Source organism: Anguilla anguilla, chromosome 7, assembly GCF_013347855.1.
Source record: "Anguilla anguilla isolate fAngAng1 chromosome 7, fAngAng1.pri, whole genome shotgun sequence".
NCBI classification, from domain to species: domain Eukaryota; kingdom Metazoa; phylum Chordata; class Actinopteri; order Anguilliformes; family Anguillidae; genus Anguilla; species Anguilla anguilla.
The window spans coordinates 52,209,880-52,222,522 of record NC_049207.1 but is presented as its reverse complement, the minus strand read 5'-3'; the positions used below and the strand labels follow the sequence as shown (position 1 = coordinate 52,222,522).

Here is a 12,643-nt window from a genome sequence, read left to right as displayed (position 1 = left end):
CAGCCAGTGAGATATCTGTCAGAAAGTTCCCACATTTCCTACTTGACATTACAACTCGTAAGTTGACTTGAAGGACTTTTCCGAGTCGGAAAGGGGTAATTTCTGTAACTCTCATATGAAGTGAATGCGGCATAATCCTGATTGCAAAAGACACCATGGCTGTGTTCGAAACGGTATACTAGCATACTAAATACTACAGCCTATGTTAGTATGTACTATGTATACTAAGACAATACTATACATGTACTAAGACAGTTAGTAAAACAGGTACATGTTTTGGTTACTTAACCACGCCATAGACTTTTGGCCATCAGTAGCCAATTTAAAAAACACAACTGGAAACATTAGATAATGTTATATTATCTAATTACCATTAGATAATGTAACATAACATAATGACGAGAACAGGCCTTTCAGTCCAACAATGCTTGCTATTTTCCTGACTAAATTAAATATCTGTGAAATTATGCATTAATAATTAAGTGAAAATATTGATATTGTAGCCAAGTGAAACAGTTGCATGCTTTTACTTTACTAGCCTTTCGATGGCTAACTAGCTCCGCTAGCCACCTTTACAATATGAACCACTGGATAATGTTCCAGTTAATGTCATTGCTCTCAGTTTCAGTCAAAATATTCAAATTTTGATCATTACTGTCTTCATTTATATATTTTTATTAATGTACCAAAAGGGTTTCACAAGCAAACTCCCACATACCCATTCTTTTGGGCTGCCACATTGGTGTGATTTGTATATTCATGTATTGATTTGACAAGTGTTGGTGTATATACATGACACCATAGGCGTATGCGAGGGCTTGGAAGTATCATCAGTAAAGTGTTAAAAGCAGTCATGCGTATGTCTCATTTGTGAGTAGTGATCAAATTATGACCCTGACTAATTAAGTATTAAGACGAGCACACAACTGGCGTAGTTTGACTTTTTGGTTTGTGAGTGCAAGAGTAGCCAAAGGCAGAGGGAAAATGTGATTTACCATAGCGTCAACAATGAACTTCAGGATTTCTGAAATTCAGGACTACCAGCAGACTTTCTGGGGTTCAGCTGATAGGGAACTCCAATTGCATGCTGCGATAAAAATCCTATGTTAGCATGGTACTTTGGAAACCCATGTAAACATGCAACTGCGTAATAAAAACAGAAGGCACGCTGCAATCGACCCATTATGCCCAATCAGAAATTAGCATAAAATTAAAAACTTGTGCTTCAGTGAAACGCTAATAATACACTCTTAATGTGGTCAGAGATTACATGCATTGCTTATTTTTCATTGTAGCTCTGGGTGTGAGTGCGGTGACGTCAACCACTTCATCGACAACTCCTTTCTCATCAATGTCTCCATCAACCACAGGTACCTTATCAGTACCAACACATTTCACCAAATGCCTACTTAAACATCACACATGCTGTTACAGCCTACAACCCACTGTGGTCAGGACCTCAGAAACCCTCCCCATCTTTCAACATAGACTGAAGACACTTCTTCAGATTACAGCATGCCTCCCCTGACCTGATTAGGATATCCTTTTGCTTCCTTTATTTCTGTATATCCATTTGGATAATGTTACAGGTTTGCTGAATAAAGAGATATAAAAATCCATCAAGTGCAGTGGTAACCAGCCCTGTTCCTGGAGACCAACCATCCTGTAGGTTTGCATTTCAACTGTAATTTGACACACCTGCCTCAACTAATTAAGAGGTCAATAAGATCTCTAGCTGTTGAATGAGGTGTGCTATATTTTAGTGGGAATGATCTCCAGGAACAGGAATGGGTATCACTTGTCTAGTAGTACCATCATTTGTTAAGATACAAATTGTTCTCTGATAGGTTAGCATTACACTGATTGATTATAATCATCAAGGGTCTCTATGCCTCCTTGGTGACACTGCATTGCTGTATTACTGAGAGTAACACTGAAATTATCCACTATTTTAAGATGGTCTAGATAACAGTGTCACCAAGGAGGCAAGTGATTGTAGTGCATCCTGCAGTACCTGTATGTTCACAAGAATTTTCAAATTAAAGTCTACTCAACTGAAATACCTTCATTAGTCAAAAGTATACCTACATGACATGCAAGTATGATCTTCCTACCAAGATCTACTGAAGTGACTGAAGCAAACTCTATTGTACCCTCAGATTCCACAAGTTCTACTCAAATTCCTACATCACCCACGAGTGTGTTCTCAACACCTGCAAGCTCTACTGAAATGTCAACATCAGCTACAAGTACGTCCTCGCTACCTACAAGCTCTAGTTCAATTTCTACATCCGCCACAAGTATGTCATTACTACCTACAAACTCTACTGAAATGTCCACATCAACCACAAGTATGTCCTCACTGCTGACAAGATCTAGTGCAATGTCGACACCCATCACAAGTTTGTCCTCACTACCTATGAGCTCTACTGACATGTCTTCATCAGGCACAAGTATATCTCCAGTACCTATAAGCTCTGCTGAAATGTCAATGTCAACCTCCATTAACCCCTCAAGTTCCACAAGGTCAACTGAAATGTATACTTCAGCTATAAGTATGTCCTCGCAACCTACAAGGTCTACTGACATGTCTACATCAGGCACAAGTATGGCTTCAGTACTAACTAGCTCAAATGCAATGTCCACATCGACGACAAGTATGTTTTCACTGCCTACAAGTTCTACTGAAATGACTTCATCAGGCACAAGTATATCTCCACTACCTCTAAGCTCTACTGAAATGTCAACGCCAACCACCAATGACCCCTCTAGTTCCAAAAGTTCCACTGAAATGTCTACATCAGGTACAAGTATGTCCTCACTACCTACAAGCTCTACAGAAATGTCAATGTCAACCACAGTTATGCCTTTAAGTTCCACAAGATCAACTGGGATGTCTACTTCGGGCATAAGCACATCCTCACTACCTACAAGCAATATTGGAATATCGACATCAGCCACAATGATCCCCTCAAGTTCTACACGTTCAACTGAAATGTCTACATCAGCCACAAGTATGTTCTCACTACCTATGAGCTCTACTGAAATGTCTACATCAGCCACAAATATCCCCTCAAGTTCCACAAGTTCAACCGAAATGTCTACATCAGCCACAAGTATGTCGTCACTACCCACAAGTTCTACTGAAATGTCCACATCAGGCACAAGTATGTCCTCACTACCTATGAGCTCTACTGAAATGTCCACAAGAGGAACAAGTATGTCCTCACTACCTACAAGCGCTACTGAAATGTCTACATCAGCCACAATTATCCCCTCAAGTTCCACAAGTTCAACTGAAATGTCTACATCAGCCACAAGTATGTCCTCAGTACCCAAAAGCTCTACTGAAATGTCTACATCAGCCACAATGATCCCCTCAAGTTCCATAAGTTCAACTGAAATGTCTACATCAGCCAGAAGTATGTCCTCACTACCTATGAGCTCTACTGAAATGTCCACATCAGGCACAAGTATGTCCTCACTACCTATAAGCTCTACTGAAATGTCTACATTAGCCACAATTATCCCATCAAGTTCCACAAGTTCAACTGAAATGTCTACATCAGCTACAAGTATGTCCTCAATACCTATGAGCTCTACTGAAATGTCTACATCAGCCACAATTATCCCCTCAAGTTCCACAGGTTCAAACGAAATGTCTACATCAGCCACAAGTATGTCCTCACTACCTATTAGCTCTACTGAAATGTCCACATCAGGCACAAGTATGTCCTCACTACTTACAAGCTCTACAGAAATGTCTACATTAGCCACAATTATCCCATCAAGTTCCACAAGTTCAATCGAAATGTCTACATCAGCCACAAGTATGTCCTCACTACCTATGAGCTCTACTGAAATGTCCACATCAGGCACAAGTATGTCCTCACTACCTACAAGCTCTACTGAAATGTCTACATTAGCCACAATTATCCCATCAAGTTCCACAAGTTCAACTGAAATGTCTACATCAGCTACAAGTATGTTCTCAATGCCTATGAGCTCTACTGAAATGTCTACATCAGCCACAATTATCCCCTCAAGTTCCACAGGTTCAAACGAAATGTCTACATCAGCCACAAGTATGTCCTCAATACCTATGAGCTCTACTGAAATGTCCACATCAGCCACAATTATCCCCTCAAGTTCCACAGGTTCAAACAAAATGTCTACATCAGCCACAAGTATGTCCTCACTACCTATGAGCTCAACTGAAATGTCCACATCAGGCACAAGTATGTCCTCACTACCTACAAGCTCTACTGAAATGTCTACATTAGCCACAATTATCCCATCAAGTTCCACAAGTTCAACTGAAATGTCTACAACAGCTACAAGTATGCCCTCAATACCTATGAGCTCTACTGAAATGTCTACATCAGCCACAATTATCCCCTCAAGTTCCACAGGTTCAAACGAAATGTCTACATCAGCCACAAGTATGTCCTCACTACCTATGAGCTCTACTGAAATGTCCACATCAGGCACAAGTATGTCCTCACTACTTACAAGCTCTACAGAAATGTCTACATTAGCCACAATTATCCCGTCAAGTTCCACAAGTTCAATCGAAATGTCTACATCAGCCACAAGTATGTCCTCATTACCTATGAGCTCTACTGAAATGTCCACATCAGGCACAAGTATGTCCTCACTACCTACAAGCTCTACTGAAATGTCTACATTAGCCACAATTATCCCATCAAGTTCCACAAGTTCAACTGAAATGTCTACATCAGCTACAAGTATGTTCTCAATGCCTATGAGCTCTACTGAAATGTCTACATCAGCCACAATTATCCCCTCAAGTTCCACAGATTCAAACGAAATGTCTACATCAGCCACAAGTATGTCCTCAATACCTATGAGCTCTACTGAAATGTCTACATCAGCCACAATTATCCCCTCAAGTTCCACAGGTTCAAACAAAATGTCTACATCAGCCACAAGTATGTCCTCACTACCTATGAGCTCAACTGAAATGTCCACATCAGGCACAAGTATGTCCTCACTACCTACAAGCTCTACTGAAATGTCTACATTAGCCACAATTATCCCATCAAGTTCCACAAGTTCAACTGAAATGTCTACAACAGCTACAAGTATGCCCTCAATACCTATGAGCTCTACTGAAATGTCTACATCAGCCACAATTATCCCCTCAAGTTCCACAGGTTCAAACGAAATGTCTACATCAGCCACAAGTATGTCCTCACTACCTATTAGCTCTACTGAAATGTCCACATCAGGCACAAGTATGTCCTCACTACCTGCAAGCTCTACCGAAATGTCTACATTAGCCACAATTATCCCATCAAGTTCCACAAGGTCAACTGAAATGTCTACATCAGCCACAAGTATGTCCTCACTACCTATGAGCTCTACTGAAATGTCTACATCAGCCACAATTATCCCCGCAAGTTCCACAGGTTCAACCGAAATGTCTACATCAGCCACAAGTATGTCCTCACTACCTATGAGCTCTACTGAAATGTCTACATCAGCCACAAGTATGTCCTCACTACCTATGAGATCTACTGAAATGTCCACATCAGGCACAAGTATGTCCTCACTAGCTACAAGCTCTACTGAAATGTCTACATTAGCCACAATTATCCCATCAAGTTCCACAAGTTCAACTGAAATGTCTACATCAGCTACAAGTATGCCCACAATACCTATGAGCTCTACAGAAATGTCTACATCAGCCACAATTATCCCCTCAAGTTCCACAGGTTCAAACAAAATGTCTACATCAGCCACAAGTATGTCCTCACTACCTATGAGCTCTACTGAAATGTCTACATCAGCCACAATTATCCCCGCAAGTTCCACAGGTTCAACCGAAATGTCTACATCAGCCACAAGTATGTCCTCACTACCTATGAGCTCTACTGAAATGTCTACATCAGCCACAAGTATGTCCTCACTACCTATGAGATCTACTGAAATGTCCACATCAGGCACAAGTATGTCCTCACTAGCTACAAGCTCTACTGAAATGTCTACATTAGCCACAATTATCCCATCAAGTTCCACAAGTTCAACTGAAATGTCTACATCAGCTACAAGTATGCCCACAATACCAATGAGCTCTACAGAAATGTCTACATCAGCCACAATTTTCCCCTCAAGTTCCACAAGTTCAACTGAAATGTCTACATCAGCTACAAGGATGCCCACAATACCTATGAGCTCTACAGAAATGTCAACATCAGCCACAATTATCCCCTCAGGTTCCACAGGTTCAAACAAAAAGTCTACATCAGCCACAAGTATGTCCTCACTACCTATGAGCTCTACTGAAATGTCCACATTAGGCACTAGTATGTCCTCACTACCTGCAAGCTCTACCGAAATGTCTACATTAGCCACAATTATCCCCTCAAGTTCCACAAGGTCAACTGAAATGTCTACATCAGCCACAAGTATGTTGTCACTACCTACAAGCTCGACAGAAATGTCTACATTAGCCACAATTATCCCCTCAAGTTCCACAAGTTCAATCGAAATGTCTACATCAGCCACAAGTATGTCCTCACTACCTATGAGCTCTACTGACATGTCTACATCAGCCACAAGTATGTCCTCACTACTTACAAGCTCTACAGAAATGTCTACATTAGCCACAATTATCCCAACAAGTTCCACAAGTTCAATTGAAATGACTGCATCAGCCACAAGCATGTCCTCACTACCTATGAGCTCTACTGAAATGTCTACATCAGCCACAAGTATGTCCTCACTACCTATGAGATCTACTGAAATGTCCACATCAGGCACAAGTATGTCCTCACTACCTACAAGCTCTACTGAAATGTCTACATTAGCCACAATTATCCCATCAAGTTCCACAAGTTCAACTGAAATGTCTACATCAGCTACAAGTATGCCCTCAATACCTATGAGCTCTACAGAAATGTCTACATCAGCCACAATTATCCCCTCAAGTTCCACAGGTTCAAACGAAATGTCTACATCAGCCACAAGTATGTCCTCACTACCTATGAGCTCTACTGAAATGTCCACATCAGGCACAAGTATGTCCTTACTACCTGCAAGCTCTACCGAAATGTCTACATTAGCCACAATGATCCCCTCAAGTTCCACAGGTTCAATCGAAATGTCTACATCAGCCACAAGTATGTCCTCACTACCTATGAGCTCTACTGAAATGTCTACATCAGCCACAATTATCCCCTCAAGTTCCACAGGTTCAACCGAAATGTCTACATCAGCCACAAGTATGTCCTCACTACCTATGAGCTCTACTGAAATGTCCATATCAGCCACAAGTATGTCCTCACTACCTATGAGCTCTACTGAAATGTCCACATCAGGCACAAGTATGTCCTCACTACTTACAAGCTCTACAGAAATGTCTACATTAGCCACAATTATCCCATCAAGTTCCACAAGTTCAATCAAAATGACTACATCAGCCACAAGCATGTCCTCACTACCTATGAGCTCTACTGAAATGTTTACATCAGCCACAATTATCCCCTCAAGTTCCACAGGTTCAACCGAAATGTCTACATCAGCCACAAGTATGTCCTCACTACCTATGAGCTCTATTGAAATGTCCACATCAGGCACAAGTATATCATCACTACCTGCAAGCTCTACCGAAATGTCTACATTAGCCACAATTATCCCCTCAAGTTCCACAAGTTCAACTGAAATGTCCACATCAGCCACAAGTATGTTGTCACTACGTACAAGCTCTACAGAAATGTCTACATTAGCCACAAGTATCCCATCAAGTTCCACAAGTTCAATCGAAATGTCTACATCAGCCACAAGTATGTCCTCACTACCTATGAGCTCTACTGAAATGTCTACATCAGCCACAATTATCCCCTCAAGTTCCACAGGTTCAACCGAAATGTCTACATCAGCCACAAGTATGTCCTCACTACCTATGAGCTCTACTGAAATGTCTACATCAGCCACAATTATCCCCTCAAGTTCCACAGGTTCAACCGAAATGTCTACATCAGCCACAAGTATGTCCTCACTACCTATGAGCTCTACTGAAATGTCCACATCAGGCACAAGTATGTCATCACTACCTACAAGCTCTACAGAAATGTCTACATTAGTCACAATTATCCCATCAAGTTCCACAAGTTCAATCGAAATGTCTACATCAGCTTCAAGTATGTCCGCACTACCTATGAGCTCTACTGAAATGTCTACATCAGCCACAATTATCCCCTCAAGTTCCACAGGTTCAACCAAAATGTCCACATCAGCCACAAGTATGTTGTCACTACCTACAAGCTCTACTGAAATGTCTACATCAGCCACAATTATCCCTTCAAGTTCCACAAGTTCAACCGAAATGTCCACATCAGCCACAAGTATGTCCTCACTACCTATGAGCTCTACTGAAATGTCCACATCAGGCACAAGCATGTCCTCACTACCTACAAGCTCTACTGAAATGTCTACATTAGCGACAATGATCCCATCAAGTTCCACAAGTTCAATAGAAATGTCTGCATCAGCCACAAGTATGTCCTCACTACCTATGACCTCTACTGAAATGTCTACATCAGCCACAATTATTCCCTCAATTTCCACAGGTTCAACCGAAATGTCTACATCAGCCACAAGTATGTCCTCACTACCTATGATCTCTACTAAAATGTCCACATCAGGCACAATTATGTCCTCACTACCTACAAGCTCTACCGAAATGTCTACATTAGCCACAATTATCCCCTCAAGTTCCAAAAGTTCAACTGAAATGTCTACATCAGCCACAAGTATGTTGTCATTACCTACAAGCTCTCCTGAAATGTCAACATCAGCCAAATTTAGCACTTTGAGTTTTACTAGTTCAACTGATATGTCTACCTCAACCTCAAGTATCTCCTCCGTAACTGCAAGCTCTAATGAAATGTCTACATCACCCACAATTGTGCCCTCAAGTTCTACAATTTCTACGGGAATGTCTAGGTCAGCCATAATTATTCCCTCAATTTCCACAAGTTCAACTGAAATGTCTACATCTACCTCAAGTATGTCAACACTACCTAGAAGTTCTACTGAAATGTCTACATCAGGTACAAGTATGTCCTCACTATCAACAAGTTCTACTGAAATGTCAGTGTCAGCCACAATTATGCCCTCAAGTTCTACAGATTCAATTGAAATGTCTACATCAGCCATAATTATCCACTCAAGTTCCACAGTTTCAACTGAAATTTCAGCATCTGCCACATGTATGTCTTCATCACCAACAAGCTCCACTGAAATGTTGACATCTGGCACAGATTTCAGTCACGATTATGTTCTCAAGTTCTAAAATGCATTCATTACCCATAAATATTTCCTCTGTATCTCCAGGTTTAACTGAAATGCCTTCATCGACCACGTATCAATACCTACACATATGACCAAATGCCTACATCAACAAAATATGTTGTCAAAACATACGCACCTACCAGGCTTCTCCATTCTGCTTCCACCCTGGCTTGCCTGACCTCATTTAGATATCCTGTTTTTCTCTGGATTTCCATTTTGATAGCCTTGTGGGCATAGCTATGGAAAAATAGATAATCTGTAAAGTAGCACTTTCCTTTGTTGCTATACAGATTGTTGCTTCTCACATCAACATTACTGTTATTGATTATAAAAGATCCTTTGTGCCTTATTTTCCCATTTTTGTATTCCTGAGAATAATGCTGAAGTTCTTTACTATTGTAAGTCCCTCTGCATTAGACTGTCTGCCATGTGATTGTAATTTAACATTAACTCCACAGTACCCATAAATTCACTAGTATTTTAAATTAAATTCTGCAGAATTGAAATAACCAATTTAGTCAAAGGTATGTTCCCAGGACCTACGAGTTCAACTGAAATTCAAAAATTGCATGCAAGTATTTTCTTTGTGTAAAGTTCTACTGAAGTGACTAAATCAGCTTCTATTGTGCCCTCAGGTTCTACAAATTCTACTCAAATTTCTACATCACCCACAAGTTTGTTCTCAGTACCAGCAAGCTCTACAGAAATGTCAACCACAATTATCCCCTCGAGTTCCTCAGCTTCAAGTGAAATGTCAACATCTGCTACAAGTATGTCCTCACTACCTACAAGCTCTACTGAAATGTCTACATCAGCCATAATAATCCCCTCAAGTACCACAAAGTCAACTGACATGTCCACATCAGCCACAAGTATGTCCTCACCACCTATTAGCTCTACTGAAATGTCCACATCAGGAACAAGTATATCCTCACCACCTATTAGCTCTACTGTAATGTCCACAATAGGTACAAGTACGTCCTCACTGCCCACAAGCTCTACTGAAATGTCTACATCAGCCACAATTATTCCCTCAAGTACCACAAGGTCAACTGAAATGTCTACATCAGCCACAAGTATGTCCTCACCACCTATTAGCTCTACTGAAATGTCCACATCAGGAACAAGTATGCCCGCAATACCTACAAGCTCTACTGAAATGTCCGCATCAGGTACAAGTATGTCCTCACCATCTATTAGCTCTACTGAAATGTCCACATCAGGAACAAGTATGTCCTCACTACCTACAAGCTCTATTGGAATGTCTACATCACCCACAATTATCCCCTCAAGTTTTAAAAGTTCAACTGAAATGTCTACATCAGCCACAAGTATGCTGTCACTATCTACAAGCTCTCCTGAAATGTCCACATCAGGCACAAGTATATCCTCACTATCTACAAGCTCTACTGAAATGTCTACATCAGCCACAATTATCACCTCAGGTTCTACAAGTTCAACTGAAATGTCTACATCAGCCACAATTATCCCCTCAAGTTCCACAAGTTCAACTGAAATGTCTACATCAGCCACAAGTATGCTGTCACTATCTACAAGCTCTCCTGAAATGTCCACATCAGGCACAAGTATATCCTCACTATCTACAAGCTCTACTGAAATGTCTACATCAGCCACAATTATCACCTCAGGTTCTACAAGTTCAACTGAAATGTCTACATCAGCCACAATTATCCCCTCAAGTTCCACAAGTTCAACTGAAATGTCTACATCAGCCACAAGTATGCTGTCACTATCTACAAGCTCTCCTGAAATGTCTACATCAGCCACATTGATCCCCTCAAGTTCCACAAGTTCAACAGATATGTCTATATCAGCCACAAGTATGTTGTCACTACCTACAAGCTCTACTAAAATGTCCACATCAGACACAAGTATGTCCTCACTACCTACAAGCTCTACTGAAATGTCTACATCAGCCACAATTGTCCCCTCAAGTTTTAAAAGTTCAACTGAAATGTCTACATCAGCCACAAGTATATCCTCACTACCTACAAGCTCTACTGAAATGTCTACATCAGCCACAATTGTCCCCTCAAGTTCCACAAGTTCAACTGAAATGTCTACATCAGCCACAAGTATGTCCTCACCACCTATTAGCTCTACTGAAATGTCCACATCAGGAACAAGTATGTCCTCATTACCTACAAGCTCTACTGAAATGTCTACATCAGCCACAAGCTTGTCCTCACTACCTATGAGCACTATTGACATGTCTACATCAGGTACAAGTTTATTTTCACTACCTGCAAGCTCTACTGAAATGTCAACACCAATCACAATTACCCCTTCAACTTCCACAAGCTCAACTGAAATGATGTCATCAGGCACAAGTATGTCCTCAGTACCTACAAGCTCTACTGAAATGTCAGTGTCTACTTCCATTATACCCTCAAGTGCCACAAGTTCAACTGACATATCTACATCATCCACAAGTATGTCTTCACTGCCTACAAGTCCTACAGAAATGACACCATCAGGCACAAGTATATCCTCAGAAACCATAAGCTCTACTGACATGTCTACATCAGCCATAAGTATGTCTTCACTACCAACAAGCTCAACTGAAATGTCTACATCAGGCACAATTATGTCCTCGCTACCTATAATTTCTACTGACCAGTCCACGTCAACCACAATAATCCGCTCAAGTTCCACAAGTTCAACTGAAATGTCTACTTCAGGCAGGAGCATGTCAAGTACGATTGGAATGTCTACATCAGCCACATTTATTACTTCAGGTTCCACAAGTTCAAATGAAATGTCAACATCAGGATCAAGTATGTCATCAGTAACTATTAGCTCCACTGAAATGTCTACATCACCCACAAGTTTGTCCTCACAACCAATGAGCTCTACTGACATGTCTACATCAGGCACAAGGATATCCTCACCACCTATAAGCTCTACTGAAATGTCCACATCAACCACAATTATTCCCTCAAGTTCCACAAGTTCAACTGAAATGTCTACATCCACCTCAAGTATGTCTCCACTACCTAGAAGTTCTACTGAAATGTCTACATCAGGTACAAGTATGTCCTCACTATCAACAAGTTCTACTGAAATGTCAGTGTCAGCCACAATTATGCCCTCAAGTTCTACAGATTCAATTGAAATGTCTACATCAGCCATAATTATCCACTCAAGTTCCACAGTTTCAACTGAAATTTCAGCATCTGCCACATGTATGTCTTCATCACCAACAAGCTCCACTGAAATGTTGACATCTGGCACAAATTTCAGTCACGATTATGTTCTCAAGTTCTAAAATCGATACATTACCCACAAATATTTCCCCAGTATC

General features: G+C 40.8%; 2 protein-coding genes across 2 annotated transcripts; both read left to right on the top strand.

Moving 5' to 3' along the window:
* The first annotated feature begins 403 nt into the window (after nt 1-403).
* LOC118232580 (uncharacterized protein PB18E9.04c-like) lies at nt 404-4,626 on the top strand. The gene is made up of 3 exons (XM_035427642.1): nt 404-1,370; nt 2,160-4,170; nt 4,488-4,626. The coding sequence occupies exons 1-3, from the start codon at nt 1,271-1,273 to the stop codon at nt 4,624-4,626; spliced, it is 2,250 nt and encodes a 749-aa protein (XP_035283533.1). The 5' UTR covers nt 404-1,270.
* Nucleotides 4,627-5,975: 1,349 nt separating this feature from the next.
* LOC118232579 (uncharacterized protein DDB_G0271670-like) lies at nt 5,976-12,006 on the top strand. Its single transcript, XM_035427641.1, has 3 exons — nt 5,976-6,782; nt 10,134-10,190; nt 11,960-12,006. The coding sequence occupies exons 1-3, from the start codon at nt 6,005-6,007 to the stop codon at nt 12,004-12,006; spliced, it is 882 nt and encodes a 293-aa protein (XP_035283532.1). The 5' UTR covers nt 5,976-6,004.
* The last annotated feature ends 637 nt before the right edge of the window (nt 12,007-12,643 follow it).